This window comes from Oncorhynchus kisutch, linkage group LG17, assembly GCF_002021735.2.
Source record: "Oncorhynchus kisutch isolate 150728-3 linkage group LG17, Okis_V2, whole genome shotgun sequence".
NCBI lineage: Eukaryota > Metazoa > Chordata > Actinopteri > Salmoniformes > Salmonidae > Oncorhynchus > Oncorhynchus kisutch.
In genome coordinates this window covers 24,113,358-24,138,606 of record NC_034190.2, presented here as the reverse complement: position 1 = coordinate 24,138,606, position 25,249 = coordinate 24,113,358, and the positions used below count along the sequence as shown (strand labels likewise).

At 41.1% G+C, this 25,249-nt stretch overlaps 3 protein-coding genes across 9 annotated transcripts in view; 2 read left to right on the top strand and 1 right to left on the bottom strand.

Annotated features, from left to right (window-relative positions):
- Positions 1-750: 750 nt before the first annotated feature.
- On the bottom strand, positions 751-2,087 carry rpa3 (replication protein A3). Its single transcript, XM_020507075.2, has 4 exons — positions 1,880-2,087; positions 1,635-1,709; positions 1,326-1,437; positions 751-983 (listed from the first exon to the last, which is right to left on the bottom strand). The coding sequence occupies exons 1-4, from the start codon at positions 1,973-1,975 to the stop codon at positions 901-903; spliced, it is 366 nt and encodes a 121-aa protein (XP_020362664.1). The 5' UTR covers positions 1,976-2,087; the 3' UTR covers positions 751-900.
- A 218-nt stretch (positions 2,088-2,305) lies between these two features.
- On the top strand, positions 2,306-13,678 carry LOC116354374 (UBAP1-MVB12-associated (UMA)-domain containing protein 1-like). 4 transcript variants are annotated; one of them, XM_031793401.1, is made up of 6 exons: positions 2,306-2,455; positions 2,636-2,664; positions 2,762-2,864; positions 5,879-5,899; positions 9,919-10,004; positions 11,562-13,678. In XM_031793401.1, exons 3-6 carry the CDS (start codon positions 2,780-2,782, stop codon positions 11,865-11,867), a joined length of 498 nt encoding a protein of 165 aa, XP_031649261.1. In that variant the 5' UTR covers positions 2,306-2,455; positions 2,636-2,664; positions 2,762-2,779; the 3' UTR covers positions 11,868-13,678. The 4 variants fall into 4 exon arrangements, with proteins under 4 accessions (XP_031649261.1, XP_031649260.1, XP_031649263.1 ...); XM_031793400.1 differs by lacking the exon at positions 2,636-2,664; XM_031793403.1 differs by lacking the exon at positions 5,879-5,899 and having other exon boundaries at positions 2,307-2,455.
- Positions 13,679-16,785: 3,107 nt separating this feature from the next.
- LOC109907365 (glucocorticoid-induced transcript 1 protein) overlaps positions 16,786-25,249 on the top strand; it is a 44,618-nt gene continuing 36,154 nt past the window's right edge. For 3 of the 4 annotated variants that reach the window (XM_031793399.1, XM_020505293.2, XM_020505292.2), the window contains exon 1: positions 16,786-17,620. In XM_031793399.1, the coding sequence (XP_031649259.1) occupies positions 17,221-17,620 (400 nt within the window). In that variant the 5' untranslated portion in view covers positions 16,786-17,220. The remainder of the gene's footprint in view (positions 17,621-25,249) is intronic. The other variant, XM_020505294.2, reaches the window with a different exon arrangement.

Below are 25,249 nucleotides of genomic sequence, written 5' to 3'. Positions count from 1 at the left end.
TTCAGCCTCCTGAGGGTGAAGAGGCGTTGTCATGCCCTCTTCACATTTGTGTTGGTGTGTGGACCATGATAGATCCTCAGTAATGTGAACACTGAGGAACTTGAAGTTCTCCAACCTGCTCCACTACAGCCCCAAAAACAGGTCTTCTATATAATGACTCGATTGAGAAATGAAACTCCTTTGAGAAAAGCACATACTGTCTGTGCAACTTCTACAGTTGAGAACATTAGTTTGAATATTACACTAGTGTTGTTCACTGTCAATTTGTATATCTCAGATTAAGTCAAGAAAGCGAACCATTCATAGATGTCATAATATTTAGAGAGCATTTGTCAAAACAATGTGATGAACACAATCCCAACTCCACCCATGAATACATTCCTGTGATACAATAGAAGAAACACAAAGTCTTGAAAGTTTACATTCAGTTATTGTGTGGGGAAACGTCACTTTTTGCTGATAAGTGTGTTACTGAAGCTTATTTTAGTCCTCACCTCACCACTTGGTGGCAGGGTAGAGAAGTGTGGTTACAGCAGTACAGTAGCTTGTGTTGAACATCTGCACCAACAGAGGGTACTATAACACAGCCATTTCAATTCAGATCTGAAATACAGTTTATATCAATTATCCTGAGAAAGTAACTTGGTTGAGATGTCAATAATGCACAGTTCAGTTGATGCTGATAATCTCAAACTCTATCATAGGTTATTTTAGGTTTATTTACAAAGATTGTTATAATGACTAAACACAGACAAGTTAAAGTCTTTTATTTTCAAAAGAAAGAAATAGAAAGAAAAACTATACATATCTATTTAGAACTGAGATATATAGAAAATAAAAAGGCAACAAGACAATTGAGGTTCACATTGACAATGATCTGAATGAATAAGTGGATAGTGCTCATCCACTGGTGGCTAATTCAAACGGATAGTGCTGGGGGTATTCATGGATGACTTTCAGGGCTTCATTGTACAACTCCAAGTCTGAAAGAAAAACCCCCCACAAAAAACAAATATTATATGCAAAAACATAGATCAGTAAAAAAAAACAAAGAGACGTCAAAGTCTTTGGCAAGATAAAAAGTTCACTCAGCAATATCACACCGTGGGGCAACATCATCAACAATAATTCAAGTAAGACTACCACTACTGTTTCTCCCAAATCTGTGCTCTCCCTTGAGGTAAGCTGCGCTGTCCACATTGGTAAGAGAGCATATTTTTTTTAAAGATTTTGTTGGAGGAAGTCACTGTGTATAATGATGTAACTTTGCAGAGTGTACCTTTGAGAACACATTCCCTTTTCCACAGGAGAGATGACATACTTACCGAAAGGAATGCCTTGGTCTTCTCTGAGCATGTTGTATGCGGAGGCCATTATTGCCCCTTTGTTGGACACTACACCAACCACCTCCACCACCCCACTCAGCTCCTCATCAAGCTGGGAAAGAGAAACAATGTTACAGCAGGCAATGCACTAATAGCCATATGCCTTTGAAACTCAAGTACAATGCTTACTTTCAGTTTTGTGATGCCATGTTGTCATTGTCAGATCGTTTCATTCCTAATTCCTAGAAGATAACTACTGTTCAGCCAGGCTACTGTAGTTGGTTGGTTAAGTCTTGCAACTGTACTCACCGGCTCGTTAAGTTCCACTGATGCAGACTTCCCTTCTCCATCCGAAAGAGTGAATGATTTTCCAGTTGGATGGACCTGTTATAGACGACAAAATAATGAATTGCGATTTAGTCATGCAAACTAGCTAGTTAGTTATAAAAGTAGCGAATTTCATTGCCATGTGTGGCTGTGTACCACCACGATCCTTTCGTCAAGACGGCCATCCAATTTCTAGTGCTGAACTAACGACAGCACTAACATATTACCTTCTCAACACGTCCAACGAAGCAAATCGCCCTGCTGATATATTGAGACAGCATAGAATGGTTTATTCTGGGTTTTGGTGACTCGAAAACTGCCATTTCGATAGATTTTGCAGAACACAACTTGAAATTCTAGCTACGATTGAGTAAAACAAGCAGGCGATAGCGCGGGAAATACTTTGTTACGGCGACGTTTCCTCGTTGTTCTATGCTACATTATTTCCCCGGACAGAAGCTGATGTTAACTATCGTTCCTCATATTAATATTTAAATGTCACATGCACGGATAATTTCATATCAATAAAACTTCAATAATTTAAAATGGAGTATAATATATAAACACCAGATTCAAAGCGACAGATTGCGGTACAATCATTATAAAACTGATTAGAATAAAATTGTTCTCGACATTGTTTCTAAACGGACCATTTACAGAACAGGAATGACCGGAAACAGATAAGACAACAGCAACAACACACTAGTCAAGGACTAACTACACGAAATCCTATAGATAATCTAACAACAACAAAAGTGTATGTTACTTTACTCGACTTTTTAACGAAAATAAAGACTGGTAGGGTAAGTAATTTGCTTTGTTTTGACGAAAACCTAGATAACCAGCTAGCTAACTAGACACTAAAGAACATTTAGCTAATAGAGCATACGTGACATTTGATACTTCGGAAGTTGAAAGAAATCAAACTGAAAGTCACTCACTTGTATTCAGTTATGATATTGCGATCTGTGATCAACTTTCAGGCATACTCCTAGGTTCTACATACCAAAGGGTAAACACAACATGATTTCCTTATGCGTTTTCTCATTCCAAGTGCCGTGATGATGTTGCCATATGCTTGCTAACGTTTGTTTTTCTCGCCTTTGCAGACCCAGTAAGGAGTCAGTATGTTCAGTTTTTTCGGAAATCGTAATAAAGACTCTTCCAAGAAGTCATCGTCAGAGGGTGGTACAGATGGGTTCGTGATAATAGGTGAGAAACAAATAATCAAACGTCAACATGCTGACTTTGTAAGAGTCAGAAATGTGTATTTGCTTGATACTCAAAGTCTAGGTGTTCAACAGAACCTTGACGTTTCAGGTCGTCCTATTGCTCAGTAGACTGCTCAGTTCTGAAACGACCACATTTACCAAATATTTAACAAGTTGGGCAGAACACACACACATAAAGTAATGCTGTGATTTGTTATTGAATCCATGAAATGTGTGTATTCCACAATGCTCTACTGGTTGAACCATTCTTGTTTCATAATTAAATGACCAGGCCTCTCCTGGTTGCCTATTGATATCACCCAGAACAATGCTGTGGGGGTTTTGTGTCAGAGTTGCACACAATGACATGGTCAGTGCTACTGTATTATAAAATGGCATTTTAAATGTTTCAAAGCACTGTACACATTCAGTCAATAACATCGGTCTATATTTTTAGTTTATCTTTTTTACATTTCTATTAATATTTTTTGTCAACAAGACTAAATCCCGAACCTCTACTTTGTAACACTAGTAAATACTATAAGCTTAAAAAGTCCACATGTAGTTTTAAGTTTGTCACCAGCATTGAATGTCTTTCACCACTTCCATGAGGCTGAAATGAACCTGAAATGAAAATAAGGAGTTGCGCCAAAAATAAGTTTCCTCGTGCTCATGGGCGTGGTAATAAGTCATAACAACAAATTAGCATATGTTTATCATTAAGTTCAAAATGATAATATAGGATTTCTACTTGCTTTATGAAGAAAAATCCTGCCAATTTTAAAGGTCAAAGGCAGAAACAACTTCCGTGGGTACCTTTCAAATTCAAAATAATAAAAATGTTATTGTTAGTCAGGAATCTCCCTCCTCCCTCTTTCCTCTACCAGGAAAGTGCAGTATAATTAGCTCTTTATCCCGTGGCTTTGATTGGGAGCGCTGCTGGTGGACCTGGATTCAAATAGTACTCAAAATAATTTCAAATACTTTAGCTGGGCTTGATTGCGCTTGACTGGCACTATGGAACCAATAAAGTAGTCGCAAAAGTGCAAACACTGTCCTTCTGGCACTCCGGACAGGCTAAAACTAACGCCAGAAGTAGTTAAAGTGATTTCAAATAGTATTTGGACCCAGGTATGGCTTTTGATGAAGCAGTAGACACAGATGGTCAGGAGTTGTATGTTTCGCTTGGCAGACAGGAGAGAGCCAGTCTCACAGCCAGCGTTTCTTCCCAGATAAAGGAGAAAGAGTCTGACTGAGCTCACAGATGTTTTAGTGTAAACCCTATGACTGTGCTCTGTTTAATCACATTCTCTGATTTAAAGATGCCAATGATGAGAGAGTGTGTGTATGTGTGTGTGTGTGTGTGTCGTAAGGGAGGGATCAGTCAGATAGCTGATGAAACCAGGGAGTTTAAAATGCAATTCACCAAAACGGAATTCATAGATTTACTCTGGGTGTAATCAATCTTGATAGGAGTTGTTACAGAGCGCAAATCCAACAATGTAGGACTATGCTTCAGTCAGAGTTGGGGTAGTGGCTTTCAATTTAGGTACAGTTAGGTTAGTTTGTCCCGTTGCATTGAATGAATATTCAAAGATCATTTTCTGTGAGGATTATTTTTTATTTATTTTTTAAATAGTTTTAACTGTATCAAATATAAAGTGTAGCTACTTGTTTCCCTGAAATCTGCCATTACATTTGCCATCTGCACCACAGCCTCTTTCCACTTTTCGAGAATTCCTGGTACTGATGGCTCCAGACCAAAGGGAGCAGATGTTCTTACAAAGCTGATCTGTGGGGCTCAGTCTGTGTCCATATGGCAGGGGGCATATTATGTGCCACTCCACTACCCTTTCACTTCCCCAGCCAGCGGCCTGCCGGTTGGGTATGTTCGGGCCAGAGCTGGGCTGTTGGAGAGAGCCAGCGGAAAATCCCAGTGGGCAGGGAACTGGGTGGCTGGCAGGCTGATCTTCTGTGGCCCTTCTCGCCTCCATCCACGTTTAGTTATTCAGACCAAGATAAATCCTCTAGGGAAAGAGCAAGAAGGAGCAAGGCAGTGCAGTGAAAAGTCATATTTTCAATTTTCTCAATGATGTTTCAACACTATAAGATCGAAATAACACTCTGAAATTGTGAAAATTATAATGCCCTTTTAGTGAAAGAGCTTTTGTATGTAAAAATATACATATGTGTCAACACACCCACATGATCAGACTGAGCATTTCAATGTCAAAATTCAAATAAATTATAAAAAGAGCTAACTTTTTTTTTTTTCGGGGGGGGGGGGTGTATTTTCATTGAATAAACACACAGTGACGATTTAAAAATAACATTTATAAAGACTGCATGGGGGCTTTAAGGGAAACAATCTGCAGAGTCCGCCCCTGATGCTAGATGGGGGGATGGCTCACATTTGTCAGGGGGTCATGGAGTCGAATCTCATTTTACCTCAGAAGATTAGCAAATGAGCTATTACAATAACGTCCTTTGACAAGGTTTGTATCCTACATCAGGCAAATCTCTCCCCAGTCTAAGCTGTTAATTTGTAACACCTAATACTTTCTCCTCCATTCTGTCAGATGGAATCTGATAAGAAAGGATTTGTTTTATTATCTCTGAAGTCATGAAGTCATCCAAGTCTAGGGCCTTCAGTCCCTCAAAGTGTGTGTGTGTGTGTGTGTGTGTGTGCGCGCACCTGCCTGCAGCTGACACTCTTGAGGAGTGGTGCTGGTTGACTGCGGAAGTCATGAGCAGCTGCCTGTGCCTCTTCTGGGAGCCCATCTCCCTCTCACAGGCTCTTAACCCAGCCGGCAGACAGACAATAGCCTCACTTGTATTTGGATGGCTGTCAGTGTCTACAAGGAGTCTTTTTCACTAACATCGTGTTCAAAGGCCTACACCCCCACACCACATTCATTTTAACATTTGTCCTCATGTTGCTTTTCCTTGTCTGAAGTCTTTATTTATTGTGCCAGGATAGTAGGTCACTCAGTATCAATTGCCACTGTTTTCCAGGGAGTCCTAAAGTCATTGCAGGTAATGCAAGGATGGGTGTGCATGCATGCAAGTTGTTTTAGTAATCTAAGTGTTTTAGTAATTGGTCACTGGTCATTAACAGAAGATTGTGAAAATAACTGTGAGGCTACTAACAGTGTCCAGCATTACTAGAGCTAGTTTGTTCTGCACTGGCAAAGATGTTTACAAGAAGCCTGCTAGCCTGACAAGCTGCATGTCATTGACCATGTCTATGCTCTGAGCAGGTCCCACAACTCCAGCACGAATCATGACATAACGTGATGTCATTGACAAGATCCACACTGCACAGAGCAGGTCGATGCACATGATCCAAGCCAGAACCTTAGGCCTCTCTCCTGACCTGACACTGTTCAGAAAATATTTTATTTTAATAATTTATATATATATATATGACACACACACACTACCATTCAAAAGTTTGTGGTCACTTTTGTTGTTTTCCATGAAAACATACATGAAATGATTTGTAAAATGAATGGAAAATATAGTCAGGGCGTTGACAAGGTAATAAACAATGATTTTTTATTTAAATAATAATTGTGTCGTTCAAACTTTGCATTCGTCAAAGAATCCTCCATTTGCAGCAATTACAGCATTGCAGACCTTGGGCATTCTAGTTGTCAAACTGTTGAGGTAAACTGAAGAGATTTCACCCCATGCTTCCTGAAGCACCTCCCACAAGTGTGATTGGCTTGATGGAAACTTCTTACGTACCATACGGTCAAGCTATTCCCACAACAGCCCAATAGGGTTGAGATCCGGTGACTGTGCTGGACACTCCATTATAGGCAGAATACCAGCTGACTGCTTCTTCCCTAAATAGCTCTTGCGTAGTTTCGAGCTGTGCTTTGGGTCATTGTCCTGTTGTAGGAGGAATTTGGCTCCAATTAAGCGCCGTCCACAGGGTATGGCATGGCGTTGCAAAATGGAGTGATATCCTTCCTTCAAGATCCCTTTTACCCTGTACAAATCTCCCACTTTACCACCACCAAAGCACCCCCAGACCATCACTTTGCCTCCACCATGCTTGACAGATGGTGTCAAGTACCCCTCCATCATCTTCTTCTTTGTGATCCGAACACCTCAAACTTAGATTCGTCTGTCAATCACTTTTTTCCAATCTTCCTTTGTCCAGTGTCTGTGTTTTGCCCATCTTAATCTTTTATTTTTATTGGCCAGTCTGAGATATGGCTTTTCCTTTGCAACTCTGCCTAGAAGGCCAGCATCCCGGAGTCGCCTCTTCACTGTTGACATTGAGACTGGTGTTTTGCGGGTACTATTTAATTAAGCTGCCAATTCAGGACTTGTGAGGCATCTGTTTCTCAAACTAGACACTCTAATGTACCTGTCCTCTTGCTCAGTTATTCACCGCGGCCCTCCCACTCCTCTTTCTATTCTGGTTAGAGCCAGAGCCAGTTTGCTCTGTTTTGTGAAGGGAGTAGTACACAGCGTTGTATGAGATCTTGTCTATTTCTCGCATGGAATAGTCTTAATTTCTCAGAACAAGAATAGACTGATGAGTTTCAGAAGAAAGCCCTTTGTTTCTGGCCATTTTGATCCTGTAATCGAACCCACATGCTGACGTTCCAGATACTCTACTAGTCTAAAGAAGGCCAGTTTTATTGCTTCTTTAATCAGCACACAGTTTTCAGCTGTAACATAATTGCAAAAGGGTTTCCTAATGATCAATTACCCTTTTAGAATGATAAACTTGGATTAGCTAACACAACGTGCCATTGGAACATAAGAGTGATGGATGCTGATAATGGGCCTCTGTACGCCTATGTAGATATTCCATTAAAAAATCTGCTGTTTCCACTACAATAGTAATTTACAACATTAACAATGTCTACACTGTATTTCTGATCAATTGGATGTTATTTTAATGGACACTCAAAGGTGCTTTTCTTTCAAAAACATGGACATTTCTAAGTAAACCCCAAACTTTTGAACAGTAGTGTACACGTGTGCCAGTCCAGGTTCACTTACAGTTATCCAAACACACAGTCTTTCCATGATGTTGAATGTGAAAACATGCAGCCTTACTATAATGGGAAGTCAAGTACAACTGACCTGACCTGACCTGTCCTCTGTATCATCAAGCAGAGGTGTGTGTGTGTGTGTGTATTCTTGCTTTTGCCTCGTTGTCCCTCTCCTCCTGAAGCATTTAGTGAATGGGAGGTATAAACTCCTGCATGCTCTTGAGCAGATGACGGATGCTCTGTGTGTTACTGACTGAGAGAGAACGGGAAGGCGGGGCCTCTAACTGACTGAGCCCAGAAACAAGGCCATGCATGTACAATGCTGATGACACATAACAGGGAGAACATAGGCTTACTTTACATGGCATTATTTAGATGCCCCTGTTGTCCTAGAGGACTTGCTCTGGAGGTGAACAATACCTACCATGCCAAGAATTTCTTCACAGATGTGGATGGAAATGTGGACTAAATCTTGTGATGAAATTGTGGGAACATTTGTACCCGTAGGACTAAAAGGGGCAAATCAAAGCTTTAAATACAAGGCATAGAATGAATTAATATTGCATACTTATATGCCTCAAACATGGATGGAAATATGAATATGATAATGGAAAAGTAAGACACTAGACAAAATATTTTTATTTAAAAAGATTTTAAAGTTGCAATATGTACAACTTTTTGTGCGACCTGACAAAATTCACATTCACAATGTAAGTTATAGATCTGTCATTCTCATTGAAAGCAAGTCTAAGAAACTGTAGATCTGTTCTATGTGCAGTATTTCTGTGCTTCCGTTTTTAAGTTTAGTTTTTGTGTCTTTTACATTAGGTTTTGTACACAAGCTTCAAACTGCTAAAAGAAAATACAATATTTTTAGTTATGGAAAATATATTTCACAGCGGTTTAGGTGGTACAATTATTCTCTACACTATACGTGCTTGTTTTGTCACAAACTGAAATTAAGTGAACCATTCGAATTTTAGCTACCAGGAAATTATTTCTGCATAGTGCATCTTTTTAAATAAAAAATCATCTGAATTTGAGGTTACTGAAGCCGAGAGACATTTTACTACTAGACTAGAGTAAGCTGATAGATCCCATATTGATCCCATGCAGAGTAACGCAACGTCTGTTTTTATCATGGGGCTCTGGGCCTCCGTTCCCTTTCATGGCGATCATTTACCCTCTATAGAGAGAGACATTGGGTGACTGGAGACACTGAGCTCAGATCAAAGGAATCTGGTGAGATCAGGGAGGATGACTTCATGCTGCAGAAAGAGTTCAGTCCCATAGCAAAGGGGAGTGGAGATGGCAATGGTCACAGAGGAGAAGAAAGAGTTCAGTCCCAGAGGAAAGGGGAGTGAGGAGTGGAGATGGCAATGGTCACAGAGGAGAAGATAGAGGGAGAAGAGGAGACGACAATGTGCAGTTAATTAGTCTAGTTACTAAGGCCCAGTCGTTCTCCCCCAGATGACATGGGAACACAGGCTAGGTTACACCAGAGAGAGGAATGGGGTTGTGAACACAGGCTAGGCTACACCAGAGAGAGGAATGGGGTTGGGAACACAGGCTAGGCTACACCAGAGAGAGGAATGGGGTTGGGAACACAGGCTAGGCTACACCAGAGAGAGGAATGGGGTTGGGAACACAGGCTAGGCTACACCAGAGAGAGGAATGGGGTTGGGAACACAGGCTATTATACCAGAGAGAGCTGCAGACATGCTCTGATCCACATAGTGCTCTGTGGAACAGTATTACTGTGTTACTTTGTTAATGCTGTGTAATCCATTAATGTGATCAGAATGCCACTCCGTTCGTTAAACCACGTCTAATCACCCAATTGACCTGCTTTCCCAGAAGACGGAAAAAATAACCCAAAGAGGCTAATGACTTCTGTTCTGAAGACCACAGGGCAAGTAGGCCATTGTAGATGGGGCTAGTAGTGGGTCTCGTGCACATGTATGTTGATGAAGAATCCAGGCCTCGGCCCGTGGTGTATAATGACAGAATATCTTTCTTTTTTGTTTTCCTCTCCAGGTGAAACTGTGGAAGAACAGAGGAAGATGACCCAGAACGCGAACATCAGCAAACCATCATGTAACGTTATTGTGCAACCATCAAAGGTGATTGTCTTTTATAACTAGGGGGCAACGCTATGCAGAACATGCAGTATAACACTCTTTATGGGCTCTGGTCTAAACTAGAACGCTATGTAGGAGAAAGGCCAATGTAGTGTCATTTAGGACCCAACCTGGGCGATGTTACTCAAAACTGCCAAGTGGTTTGTCTCGTAAATGCTGTCCTCAGTACCAGGAAACACAACTGTTGTAGACTTAAACAGACGGCATAGAGACTGACTGGCTCATCCTGCCTTCATATAGTCTGCCTACAGTCTGTTGCTGCTGTGTTGGGGACAGATGCTGAGTGGCATGGGTGTGATCCTGCACACACACACACAGAGACTTGAGGACCATCACATGCCACTACAATTCAGCACGCTCCATGCCTGCTACACTGGGTCTGGACTGCAGTCTGGACATATGGTGGCTGTAGAAAAGCTCTATGGTGTTGCTGCTAGTTCTCTGTTTGATCTGGTTGGTCCTTGAAGTCGCCTGTGGTCATTATTATGGGTTTAATCAAGGCGTGTGTGTGTGTGTGTGTGTGTGTGTGTGTGTGTGTGTGTGTGTGTGTGTGTGTGTGTGTGTGTGTGTGTGTGTGTGTGTGTGTGTGTGTGTGTGTGTGTGTGTGTGTGTGTGTGTGTGTGTGTGTGTGTGTGTGTGTGTGTGTGTGTGTTGAAGCGTAAGCTGCATATGGTGACATGGCACTGCTGCTTGGCTCCCATTCAATGAGTGTTATCTACAGTGCTTTGCCTCCATGTTGCGCACCCTTCACCTACATGATGTACAAACTCCTACCTCCACCAATATAAACCTGTCCAGCTTCACACACTCTCCTGTGTTATGGGCAATATATGAAACATATGGAGGGCCGGATGGCAGGACTACTACCTACAGTGTTCTGTATTGGTTATTACAGAGGTAATTAGTGGTTAAGATGTAACGTTACTTTACATGTGAAGTGCTAGAAGTCATGAAAAAGCAAAGCACCACACACTGCTTGCTGATCATGCTCCCAAATGAGTCCTCGTCAACCACCGTGTTTGAGAGAACCAACACTCAGACTCTTTTAAGGACGTTTCCGTGGTTACGTCCCAACCGAATGCTCTCTTAATTGAAGAGGAATAAGCCATTTCCTGTAACATCTTCTCTGCATTTAGGCTTTTATTCCAAGGCCCGAAGCACTGCTCAAGTCTCCAATCTAGCACTTTATGTGTACACCAAATCCTTTTGAATCAAATAAGTCAATTGAAGAGTACAAATAGTAGGCCGATTTAATATCATGGTAGACAGGCAAGAATAATTGTATTGTGTGACGCTTGCTTGTGTTTAGTAGTACACTTACTGGTACACTAGTTGAGTTGCTAAGGTTACGGTTTGGGACAGCACCCTAGTGACTTCCTCCCATGGACTTTGCCGAGTTCTGAAACCTCATCGGCATCAATCTGTTTTCATGTCTGACAAAAGTTAGCCACGTTAAGTGTTCCTTTTTCATTGTGTAGCCTACACTTGTTTCTAAATGCAATGTCTGAAGGTGGATGTTTTCTCAACTCTTCTCCTTAGTCCTCCAGTACCACACCTACCCAGGCCCACCACTCTCCAGCCCCTGCTCCACCTTCAGTGATCGCCCCATCACCAGGACCTATGTGGAAGCCCCCCGCGCCCATAGTGGAGGCAGCACTGTCTCTCCCAGAGCTACTAGGAGATGTCCCATTCACCCTGGCCCCCCATGTTTTGGCCATGCAGACAGGGGGTCCTGGGTTCCCCCTCTTCTCTGAGATGCTGATGTTGTCCCAAGACATCAACCACAACCTGGCCTCCTTCACCTACGACTTCACCCTGGAGAACTCTGTGCTCTGTGACCATTGACCTGTAGATAGTTTACTTGCTGACTATGACCGCTGACCTTTTGATCTGTCAACCTCCCCTCCAATACCAGCCCTACGTCAACCCTGGGTCGTGTTCATTGGGCAGCAAACAGATGAAAACGTACTGAAACAAGACGGGACTACCTGGGCTTGTCCAATAAGAAAGGCACATGTTTGTTTTCCTTTCCAAAGTGTTTAGCTACGTTTGCCCTACTGAACACTACCCTGGACTGTCTTGGCTCGTTACCATTCAGGTTTAGTTTCAGTTCTATAGGTTCTGTCTGAGAATGGTAGTACTATAATTAATGGTGAACCTGGTTATTGTGATGATCAGAGTTAGAAAACAGGTGTGAGTCAGTTGGGGTCAAAACTGCACCTGCCGGCAGTGATTTAGGTTACACACAGTATGTAGGTAGATGGGTTCGCAGAGTTCCACCATTAAGATTGTAGACTACTAGTTCAAGGCGAATCACTTTCTGATGCGCCTGTCATAGTAGTGCTGGTTCACTGTTTTAAGAACGGTGTGTATCAGAAGAGTGCTAGCTTCATGTCTGACTGGCATGCTTCATCATAGCTTTGTGTTTCATTTGAACAGTGTCTGGGTCTGTAGATTCACCTGTTGTTGCTGTTAGTTTAGAAGTCACTGATTGACCTTTGGGTTTGCACTAATGTACGCATGAGACAGATTTCAGATAGTTTTCAAATCTTATAAAGGAAATTACACGTATTCTTTATTTGGTTACGATGTTTTCTCTCTGCTGTCCTCACTTTTGCCCATGAAGTTAAGAATGCTTTTACAAAACACTTGGAAAAAGCGTTTGTGTAGCATAAGCATTTCTATAGAGGAACTATGTAGCTTTCTGATCTATTTTAACATGTAAGAATATATATCCCCTATTTTTCAACATGTATTATCAGGAATCACTCGATATGGTGACTCTTATGTGGCCTTTCTCTCTTGATCATCATCAGCATGGCTGACGGCTGGCTCTCATGTGTTGTAACTTTCCCAAACGTTGTATTTATTGTTATTTATTCTGATCCAACCAAGTTTCCCCCAGTCTTCATGGCACAGTTCAGATTTGACAGTGTTTCAAGGTATCCTGTCACATATACTGCATTCATTGCACACTGGCAAACAAATTATCTTGTGAACACACACATAGTTCAGTTACCTCTGACTGCTGTACAAATGTGAGGGGGCAAGAAAATACCAATTGTATATAGTTAAAATACTTTTTAGGACTATTATTTGAAGTTAACTCCTAAGACAACCACTCAAGAACCTGAAAAGATGTCTCATAAGTTGCTGTTATTTTCAGTGTCATGTTGTGGTTTTCCACATCATGTGAAATCATCCATAGAGGCTGCATTTACACACACAGCCAAATTATTCTTTTTTTGATCAGTTCTTTTGCCAATAATTGTGCAAGAAAATCTGAATTGGGCTGCATGTGTGAATTGCAGCCTTACTACTGCATACATTATGAAATATTTGGGATTTACCCTGTCTGGACAATCCTTTGCTGTGCATACCTGGAAACCAAGGGTATTTATATCTGTCTGTGTTAAATGATACTGTGGATTTCCCCAGGCCTCTTCCTCTCTTTGTAATTCAATCACTGACCTAACATAGCATTTAAAAAAAAAAAATATTCACCGGCGTGGAAGGCTACAGTTGTTTGCTTTGTATTTTGGGGTGGGTTTGAGTAACTTAGTTTATTTGGTTTACTTGGATGTGTTTTGGGGGTTTAGTTATGGTGTGGTTAATTTGTTGTTGTTGTGCATGTTTGCTATTAACAATAGATTGTTTTCATTTATCTTGTCATTTTTAACTGAGGGGGTTTCTCTAAAGATGGTTGACCTCTAAAATCGTGAGTACTGTGTTTTTATTAGTAGTAGCTGGTACATAGGAAATACAGTGCATTTGGAAAGTATACAGACCCCTTGACTTTTTCCACATTTTGTTACGTTACATCCTTGTTCTAAAAGTAATTAAATTGTTTTTTCCCCCTCAATCTACACACAATACCCCATAATGAAAAACTGACATCACATTTACATAAGTGTTCAGACCCTTTACTCAGTACTTTGTTGAAGCACCTTTGGCGGTGATTACAGCTACAAGTCTTCTTGGTTATGATGCTACAAGCTTGGCACACCTGTATTTGGGGAGTTTCTCCCATTCTCTGCAGACCCTCTCAAGCTCTGTCAGGTTGGATGGGGAGCATCACTGCACAGATATTTTCAGGTCTCCTGAGATGCTCGATCAGGTTCAAGTCTGGGCTCTGGCTGGGCCACTCATGGACATTCAAAGACTTGTCCCGAAGCCACTCCTGCATTGTCTTGGCTGAGTGCTTAGGGTCGTTGTCCTGTTGGAACGTGAACCTTCGCCCCAGTCTGAGGTCCTGAGAACTCTGTGGCAGGTTTGCATGAAGGATCTCTCTGTACTTGGCTCTGTTCATCTTTCTCTCGAGCCTAACTAGTCTCCCAGTCCCTCCAGCTGAAAAACATCCCCACAGCATGATGCTGCCACCACTATGCTTCACTGTAGGGATGGTTCCAAGTTTCTTCCAGATGTGACACTTGGCATTCAGGCAAAATAGTTGGTTTCATCAGACCAGATAATCTTGTTTTTCATGGTCTGAGAGTCCTTTAGGTGCCTTTTTGCAAACTCCAAGCAGGTTGTTCTGTGCCTTTTTACTGAGGATTGGCTTCCTTTTGGCCACTCTACTATAAATGCCTGATTGGTGGAGTGCTGCAGAGATGGTTGTCCTTCTGGAAGGTTCTGTCAGAGTGACCATCGGGTTATTGGTCACCTCCCTGACTAAAGCCCTTATCCCCGATTGCTCAGTTTGGCCAGGCGGTCAGCTCTAGGAAGAGTCTCTTGGTTAATTCCAAACTTCTTCCATTTAAGAATGATGGAGGCCATTGTGTTCTTGGGGATTTTCAATGCTGCAGACATTTTTTGGTACCCTTCTGCAGATCTGTGCCTCAACACAATAATGTCTCGGAGTTCTACAGACAATTCCTTCGAACTCATGGCTTGGTTTTTGCTCTGACATGCACTGTCAACTGTGGGACCTCATATAGACAGGTGTGTGCCTTTCCAAATAATGTCCAATCAATTGAATTTAATCCAATCAAGTTGTAGAAACAGCTCAAGGATGATAAAAGGAAACAGGATGCACCAGAGCTCAATTTCAAATCTCATAGCAAAGCGTCTGAATACTTTTGTAAATAAGGTATTTCTGTTTTTAAGTTTTTGTAAATTTGCAAAAATGTCTAAACCTGTTTTGCTTTGACATGATTGTGTGTAGATTGATGAGGGAAAAAATGCATTTAATCCATTTTAGAATAAGGCTGTAATGTAAGTAAATGTGAAGGGGTCTGAATACTTTCAGAATGCACTATATGTCATATTGGGTTAGAGGATATGTTTTACATGCTATCTTCCCTATCTGCCCTACTTACCACCTGCTTCTGTTTTCATACCTGACCATCAGCCAAGTATTTGCACGTTATCCTGATATTATGTACTCCGTGTTGGGGAAGCTACTTTGAACAGATCACGCTGTAGTTAGATGTTAAACTAATATGAAATGTATCCAATTAATCACAACAAAATTCAAGTGAGAATTTGGACGGTCTGATGCTGAAAAATAAAGATTATTGCCTATTTCACCCATATTTTATTTTTGGAAAAGAGTAGTAGAATGTAGTTCCAGTAGTTAGCCACACCATTAAATGGCAAAAAAGTAATTCGCTACTGAAAACACTACCTTGATTTCAATTTAGTTCAACTACCACCAAGCTACTGCAAAAATGTTGTTAAGTCACTAGTTGAACTACATGTACAGTACTTCACTACTCCCCAACACTGCAAGTACTGTAACTTCAAATTGATATTAAGAGTTATGGAGGATGTTACATGCAATCGTACATCTGGTTAACCTCTGAACATGCAGTTGTGCGTCCTTTGAAAATGTGCCTACCTCTGAAGAAGTTTGAATGCCACTTTAAAAAGCAAACCATTTTACCTTGTGGTAAATCTGCCAAGTTTACACCCCCTTATTCTGAACCCTGTCTTCAGCTTTACTTCCTTTTCAGTCCTTGTCCAATGCCTTTTATTTTGGTTCTGTATCCTCTTTGTGTTTTAATTGTACATGCATTTGATTTGTGAATCAGCTATACATAATCTTATGTTTGAATGTGGGTGAAAGAACTTGATCAAATTTGTACAAAAGCAGACTATTAAAAACGATGTAAACTATTGTGATGATTCTTGTCTTGTTGGTAGGGAAAATACATATGGTGCAAGTTTAGTACTTTGTAAATCTGTAATAAATGTGTTTGAACAGCAATATGTTGCATTTTAGGAAGGGTCTAGATACAATAGTTTAATCTTTAAACTGTGCAGTGGTTGTTTAAATTTACTCAAACTTGTCAATGCCATGACGATGACTGGTCTAAAGCCGCTTGGGGTAAAATCGATTTGATTGGTCATCCAACTCGGGAACTCTGCGTCTTTCTAGAGCTCCGACTTTCTGATTTAAAGATCACCGACGTCATGATTTGACATATTTTTCCGAGTTCCCAGTTGTTTTTCACTCGGCATTAGGGATACAGTGCAGTTATCAACATAAACAACTCAGATAACCTTTCTATTTTTACGGAATATTCTGCACAACCCATTTCTCTAAGATTTAACTCCGTATCAATGTAACTCTGCGTCACTCAGGGTAGTCCTTTTAGCTATCTCGAGAGCAGTCTACGTTGAATTTTCAACAAACTTCAATGAATCGATTGGTGGATGCTTAGAATTTGGCCAATGACCTCGACCTTACAGTATTATTTTGACCAATCAGAGCTTTACAGTGAGTGATTTTGCCACGCCCTGATTCGTCAACCAGTAGTTTTGACAGAGGAGGAACACAGGAAAGGGGTTGCGTGTTGCAAGACAGACAACATTGAGACAAAACTAGCTAGCTATGTTGTGATTGCGCTTTTATAAGTACAGTTCGTGGTTAAAGTCGTTTTTGTTCAATATGAAGATGTTTAATTGAGAGTTTTTCGGGAATCATACTTGTTCGAACACTTCAAAAATGACAAGTAGCAGAAAAAGTGCGAAAAATGTAGGTAGCTAAGCAGTTTACTCTCAACTAGACTTTTACAAAAACAAATGTTCCAGCTAACTTTTTTGGGAAAGTTACCAACTTGCTTTCTTATGTCACATTTATATACTTGAGCAAGCCAACGAAAGTACTTTCCGGTAACTTGAGTTTTATTCAAGACTACTTTGTATTTTTGGCAAGTTTTTCAACTGGAAGAGTTTCACTGTGGCAATCAACATCATGTCGACAGCATCATCAGCAACCAATTCAACCCAACAGCAGCAAAAGAGGGTCAAGCGCAGCGGTGACGGCTCTCCAACCATCTCTCCAGCCGGCTGCAGCAATTGCAACACCACCACGATCCGGCTGCAGCCTATTCGTGCCACTGTGCCGTACCAGCTCTTGCGTGGAAGTCAACACAGCCCAACCCGCTCCTGCTCCTCTTCATTCACAATCGCGAGCAATACAGGACCGACATCGACGTCCGGTTGCAACAGTCCTGGCAGTCCGACGCAGCTGCTACTCGCGAATCCGGGTGGAAACGGCTCGGTGGAGGGCAGGCTGGTCGCAAGGCAAAGACGATCGCCGCCGGACAGCAAGGGCTCACCCGAGCAGTGTCCCAACTCGCCTGTTTTCAAAGGTGCAGTAGTACCCGCTTGTCCATCATTTATTGCTTCCAAAGCTAAATATGCAATATGTTGCTATAACTAGCAAGCTAATTGGGTCAGATCGGGGGTCTCTGCTAGACGCATCAGCATCACTAGCACGCAAACATTATTTTGCTCAACATTGTGTGTTTATAAGCCTATCCAGAAATAGTAACTAACATACCTTACTAACCCTGAAAATGATGTAATTGATTGCGTATTTCGTATGAATGATTATGGATCCAGTAGCAAAATGTTGTCATGTTCAAATAATGAATTGGCATCGAGGGGATACTTCGAAAGCAGACATGCATATTAACTGTTGTTTAACGTTCAAACAATTGCTTTGGGCTTTCGATGTATGGTCTCGGTGGCTATTATATTATTATGGTGATGATGCAGTTACTGTACCCCCAGGCCAGCGCGCGCCAGTTAAGCTAAATACGGGTTACATTTCTAGAATACTGGCAACGGCAACCACATATTGGACATGTTAAAATGATTAACTAAATACCAATCATGATTAGTGTGACATAGTCATTTATGTAGGTATCTTGTCAAGCGTACGCTTGTTTGCCGGTGCTAAGGAATGGAAAGAATGACGTAGTCGAGGGAAGGTCGTTCGCTTATGACAACACTGAGGCCTAGCAGGGGCGAGTGCATTTCGAGTCGTAAACACGATAATTATATTGCAAGTGCTGCTCCTGCTCGTTGCAAACACTTTTTTTCTAAAGCTGCACTGTTATTCGACACCTTACAGGAGAGTGCAATGTACTATATTTGACAGATAAATACATCCATCTAAGAGGTGAAATGCTATTTTGGACTGCTATTCTTTCCCAGCACTTATGATTGCATGGATTCTAGAAGAGGTAGAGACAGGGTATTCCAATGCATTTCTCTAGCTACCAGGTCTCTATTCACCCTCTTTCAAAATAGGAGACCCAAATATGACTACAGTACCCAGGTGTGCAATGCAAATTCTGCAGGTCTAGTAGTACTGTCACTTTGACTATGGGATACCATGACCCAGACCCCCTAGAAAGCCTTGACCCGTGACCTTACTCTGTGTCAAGCCAGAGATGATGAATGCAATATGGAGATGTTCTGCACATTTTAGGTGCAGGGCACTGGACAGTTGGCCCTATGACTTGGGTTGAATCCCATTCTGCATTGCAGCGCACAGAATGTAAAAGCCCCCCAAAATGAGCAGTCTTATCATACAATCTCATAGAAAGCATATGATATTCTAAAGGCTAGATTTCTCAGATGTAACTGTTTAGGATAGGTGTTCCATGTAACTGTGCAGCATGCACTAGTCTGTGCATAAATGTTGTTTGTTTGATAATGGGTGACAGACAGGTCTGTTAGGAGACAGGCTATTCATTCCTTCCTGCTCACACTCTGGTTGGTCACTGCTGAAAGTGTTCAGGCCATGGTGACATATTCTGACGTTCCATCACATTACCTTTTAAAGTGGCAATATGTAACTTTTTGACTGACCAAATTCACATAGAAATGTGAGTTCTATAACTATCATTCTACTTGAAAGCAAGTCTAAGAAGCGGTAGATCTGTTCTATGTGCGTTATTTCTATGCCTCCCGCTAAGTTATGTTTTTGTGTCTTTTTTGTACATCAGCGTCAAACAGCTGAAACAACAATATTTTTGCTTATGGAAAATATACTTCACAGCTGTTTTAGATGGTACAATGATTTCCTACACTATACTAGCTTATTCTGTTACATAAACTGAAATTAAGCAAACTAGATGTTTACCAACCAGGAAATGGTGGAGAAATTACTGTATCGTGCAACTTTAAGCATGATGATGGTGATGTCATCTCTCAGAACCTTAGACTTGGTGAACCCCTGTAGAGTGATGGTCCCACAACAGTCTCATTCATTTTCATTCATCGTGACTCAAAAGGCCCTATTAACAAATCACCTTTAGCTGAAATCTAGCATATATGAACCAGAAATAACAGGAAGGTGTTTAAAACCATCTGTTTGAAGTTGGCTAACACTCTGTCAGTTCTCTGTTGGAGTAGAGACAGGCCTAACTCTCATTGCTACAGGGGCATTCTGTTGAGGCATTGATTTTGAGCGGGGGTGTTCTGCAGAGTACATCTGCTGCTTGCATTTCCATAGTATATTGAATCTGGGCTCATAACCCATTATGTATAGAACAATCAATACCTTGTTGTACAAAGGAGGATTCGTGAGACGAGAAGTGGCGAAGCTGTAAAGTTGTGCCGTTATGGTTACAGGTCTTTAAGCATATTGCTTGTAAAGCAGGCTTATAGAGGACTGCAGGCTGGGAGTGATTTGGAATACTGTGGCATGAATGGCTTTAATGGTGAAAATGGAACCGTTTTATCTTCAGGTGGGGTGGGGGGGACAGATCACTTCCATATGTAACCTAGGCCTAAACCTGTGACATGTCCCCTCATGTCAAGTTATGAACAATGGGACAGTGAATATGTTTACGTAGGTGTTATCTAATATACGTTCCTTTTGACACTTGAAGTCATTAACTACAAGGGATTTCTTTTGAACTCTCTCCAGGTATAACTTCAGAGAGAGAGAGTGTTGTAAACTACACTGAAAACTGTGTGTGTGAGACGCATCAGTTAATTAGCCAGTCCACTATGCTCTCGTGAAGCTGTAAAACAAAGTCACGGCAGCTTCCGGTAATAGGCTTGGCATTAAAGGAACACAACACCACAACAACCATCTACTTCCTGATGAAAGTATCCATACTGCAAATCTGTGAGCTACGTCCTATATTAAGCTAGTGCACTACTTTTGACCAGAGCCACAGGCTTCCAAAATGGCACCTAGTGCACTACTTTTGGACAGCTCTATAGGAATCTCTCATGTAAAGAGCCTGTCCTGCTAGTGACATTCCTTGTGTGACCCTGTGCTGAACTGTCAGCCACACTTAATGAGAGAGCTATTATGACTGATTAATAGGTGACCTCATCACCTTGAACAGTGAACACAACCGGCCTCTCTTCCAAACTCCAATATTTGATCTTGCCTTTAAATAGTATGGGGTTGAATGAATGAGTTAGTTGTGCAGATGGAGAGGGATTGTGTATCTTGTGTGAATGCTGTGCATTCAAACTCTGGCAACACAAAGACCGCGGGTTAAATCCCTGCAGGGATCACTTGCACACACTCAAAATATATTCACACACTACTGCAGGTGGCTTTGGATAACAGTCTGCTAAGTGTCATGTATTATATTATTATTAAACCCATCGTAAATCTTTCAACGCTGTTCGGCTGCACAGTGAGAGTGATTTCATCTACACCATTATTTAAGAACTATAATTTTGAATCATCCCATACTTTTCTGTCACAACTGTCAAATAAGTGTCCCCTAGCCTTCTCCATCAAAGCTAAGCCTACATCTTGGCTAGAGATGCTTGTATCTGCGACCAGACACACATGTTAGGCTATTTCAACTTATTCTTTCCATTGTTTACGTTTTGACATTTTGGTCTGGCAGGGAATCATTGAAATTGTCGGAAAGCATATGCACCCAGGGCATTGTTCCAATGTGGGAATATGTGTTTTTCTTTATATTTTGAGGGCATGATGATGGGCGCTCTCAATGTAGAGGCAGGAAGTTCTGTTTCCAAAATAGTAGTTTAGCTGAAGTTCTTATTCAGAGCCACCGATTTTATAGTTTGTTTGTATGTATTGGCCAGAGATCGGCAATCATTTCCAAGTATCATCAAAACATTATTTCAAAAGTTATCTTGGCCAGTTTCATTGAATCATTCAATGTTTAGATTAGTTGTTGTTTTAGTCACATTATGTTAGTGGTCACATAATGTGAACCTGTGAATGGTCATGCTGTAGTCAATATGCTATAGAAATGGAGGCCATAACCATATTAGGGTTATTAAATGACCTGGTTATTGCATGGTTTAGCTGTTGTTTCCGTCACATATGTAACCTAGGCCTAAACCTGTGACATGTTCCTGTTAGGATAGGTGTTCCATATGTAACCTAGGCCGAAACCTGTGACATGTTCCTGTTAGGATAGGTGTTCCATATGTAACCTAGGCCTAAACCTGTGACATGTTCCTGTTAGGATAGGTGTTCCATATGTAACCTAGGCCGAAACCTGTGACATGTTCCTGTTAGGATAGGTGTTCCATATGTAACCTAGGCCTAAACCTGTGACATGTTCCTGTTAGGATAGGTGTTCCATATGTAACCTAGGCCTAAACCTGTGACATGTTCCTGTTAGGATAGGTGTTCCATATGTAACCTAGGCCTAAACCTGTGACATGTTCCTGTTAGGATAGGTGTTCCATATGTAACCTAGGCCTAAACCTGTGACATGTTCCTGTTAGGATAGGTGTTCCATATGTAACCTAGGCCTAAACCTGTGACATGTTCCTGTTAGGATAGGTGTTCCATATGTAACCTAGGCCTAAACCTGTGACATGTTCCTGTTAGGATAGGTGTTCCATATGTAACCTAGGCCTAAACCTGTGACATGTTCCTGTTAGGATAGGTGTTCCATATGTAACCTAGGCCTAAACCTGTGACATGTTCCTGTTAGGATAGGTGTTCCATATGTAACCTAGGCCGAAACCTGTGACATGTTCCTGTTAGGATAGGTGTTCCATATGTAACCTAGGCCTAAACCTGTGACATGTTCCTGTTAGGATAGGTGTTCCATATGTAACCTAGGCCTAAACCTGTGACATGTTCCTGTTAGGATAGGTGTTCCATATGTAACCTAGGCCTAAACCTGTGACATGTTCCTGTTAGGATAGGTGTTCCATATGTAACCTAGGCCTAAACCTGTGACATGTTCCTGTTAGGATAGGTGTTCCATATGTAACCTAGGCCTAAACCTGTGACATGTTCCTGTTAGGATAGGTGTTCCATATGTAACCTAGGCCTAAACCTGTGACATGTTCCTGTTAGGATAGGTGTTCCATATGTAACCTAGGCCTAAACCTGTGACATGTTCCTGTTAGGATAGGTGTTCCATATGTAACCTAGGCCTAAACCTGTGACATGTTCCTGTTAGGATAGGTGTTCCATATGTAACCTAGGCCTAAACCTGTGACATGTTCCTGTTAGGATAGGTGTTCCATATGTAACCTAGGCCTAAACCTGTGACATGTTCCTGTTAGGATAGGTGTTCCATATGTAACCTAGGCCTAAACCTGTGACATGTTCCTGTTAGGATAGGTGTTCCATATGTAACCTAGGCCTAAACCTGTGACATGTTCCTGTTAGGATAGGTGTTCCATATGTAACCTAGGCCTAAACCTGTGACATGTTCCTGTTAGGATAGGTGTTCCATATGTAACCTAGGCCTAAACCTGTGACATGTTCCTGTTAGGATAGGTGTTCCATATGTAACCTAGGCCTAAACCTGTGACATGTTCCTGTTAGGATAGGTGTTCCATATGTAAGGCGTTCCTTCAAACATTGTTCCCCTGGTAATTGCCATCGATCACCTTCATCTAAATCATTTTGTGCGTATTTGATACATAGTTGGTCCATGCCTCACCATTGTTCAGCAGCTTAGGGTTAACTGGAAGGTTGCACTGTGCATTTATGTGTGTGTTAGGCTATGGTATGGACATTTGTGTTAGCCTGTGGCCTGGGGAGAAAGTATGTTGGGCTTAGAACAGTCTTTGTAACTGTCATGGCTTCATTAGTTGTAGGCCCTGATTAGCACTGTATTTTATTTTAAATGATTACTTATAGTTGGCCTATTTTATATAGTATCGTGTTCTACATTTTCCAGCACTGTTTAACTATTATTTTTAAAAATGACTACAGGTTGGCCAAGCATGGGAACCAAACAGATTTGACTACGTTTCTTTCGTGAGAGCAGCATTCAGTCTGGTTGGCTCTTTCCTTCATTAAATTCTCTACTTCTAGGCCAAACCTTGTGAAACCTGACTGTAACCGTTGGGCTTTATTTTGATAAGATCCCCTGAAGAGTTCAGCTTATATGTTTAGTCTTTATCTGACTAGTGCCATTGGTTTTCTAACCTTCCACGTGACAGCGTGTCACACTGTCTAGCTTTGAAGGACATTTGCATATATATCCATTTCTTTACAGCCCCCCTCCCCCTTGTGCGTTAGGGATTTACCTACCGATTTATCAGATATTATCAAACTCCTGTTTGATTTTCTCGTTCCCTAATGTTGATATTAATGCTTGTATTGCCAACTATGACAAAATACAGGAAGTGTTTTAGACAACATGTATCTGTGACAGATGTTTTCAGCTCTCTAGGCTCTAGGTTCTCTCTGGTAACATGTCTAAGTTCTGTATAGCGTTTTCTTCCCTATACCATGTCACTTTTTTGGAAAAGGTCAAACCTTGCTCTGAGCTGGACTGAAAGAACTCCCCTAAGGTTGTTGGTGCAGTTTGTTAGTCATTGACTGCCTACGTAACGCAAAGGCCTAGGCATGAGGAGGCACATACAAACTCATGTTTACACTAGAGGTCGACCGATTTATGATTTTTCAATACCGATTTATTGGAGGACCAAAAAAAAGCAGATGCCGATTAATCGGCCAATTTTTTTTACAATGTATTTTTATTTATTTGTAATAATGACAATTACAACAATACTGAATTAACACTTATTTTAACTTAATATAATACATCAATAAAATCAATTTAGCCTCCAATAAATAATGAAACATGTTCAATTTGGTTTAAATAATGCAAAAAAAGTGTTGAAGAAGAACATGAGAACATATGAAAGCTGGTGGTTCCTTTTAACATGAGGCTTGAATATTCCCAGGTAAGAAGTTTTAGGTTGTAGTTATTATAGGAATTATAGGACTATTTCCCTCTATACCATTAGTATTTCATTAACCTTTGACTATTGGATGTTCTTATAGGCACTTTAGTATTGCCAGTGTAACAGTATAGCTTCCGTCCCTCTCCTCGCTCCTACCTGGGCTCGAACCAGCGTTACCCATTCAGAGCAAGGGGAATAACTACTCCAAGTCTCAGAGCGAGTGACTTTTGAAACGCTATTAGCGCGCACCCCGCTAACTAGCTAGCCATTTCATATCGGTTACACCAGCCTAATCTCGGGAGTTGATGGGCTTGAAGTCATAAACAGGGCTGTGCTTGAAGCACAGGGAAGAGCTGCTGGCAAAAAGCACGAAAGTGCTGTTTGAGTGAATGCTCACGAGCCTGCTAGTGCCTACCATTGCTCAGTCAGACTGCTCTAACAAATCATAGACTTAATTATAATATAATAACACACACAAATACGAGCCTTAGGTCATTAATATGGTCGAATCCGGAAACTCATCTCGAAAGACGTTTATTTTTTCAGTGAAATACGGAACCGTTCCGTATTTTATCTAACGGGTGGCATCCATAAGTCTAAATATTCCTGTTACATTGCACAACCTTCAATGTTATGTAATAATTACATACAATTCTGGCAAATTAGGCAGCCAAAACTGTTGCATAAACCCTGACTCTGCGTGCAATTAACGCAAGAGAAGTGACACAATTTCACCTGGTTAATATTGCCTGCTAACCTGGATTTCTTTCAGCTAAATATGCAGGTTTAAAAATATATACTTGTGTATTGATTTTAAG

Excerpts from the sequence above, each read along its gene's own strand:
- LOC116354374 (XM_031793400.1), top strand. The coding sequence starts at position 2,780 with ATGTTCAGTTTTTTCGGAAATCGTAATAAAGACTCTTCCAAGAAGTCA. Across the intron at positions 2,865-5,878 it reads AGATGGGTTCGTGATAATAG|GGAGTCCTAAAGTCATTGCA; the intron begins GTGAGAAACAAA and ends ACTGTTTTCCAG. Across the intron at positions 5,900-9,918 it reads GAGTCCTAAAGTCATTGCAG|GTGAAACTGTGGAAGAACAG; the intron begins GTAATGCAAGGA and ends TTTCCTCTCCAG.
- rpa3 (XM_020507075.2), bottom strand. The coding sequence starts at position 1,975 with ATGGCAGTTTTCGAGTCACCAAAACCCAGAATAAACCATTCTATGCTG. Across the intron at positions 1,438-1,634 it reads CAGTGGAACTTAACGAGCCG|CTTGATGAGGAGCTGAGTGG; the intron begins GTGAGTACAGTT and ends TCTCTTTCCCAG. Across the intron at positions 984-1,325 it reads AGACCAAGGCATTCCTTTCG|ACTTGGAGTTGTACAATGAA; the intron begins GTAAGTATGTCA and ends TTTTTCTTTCAG.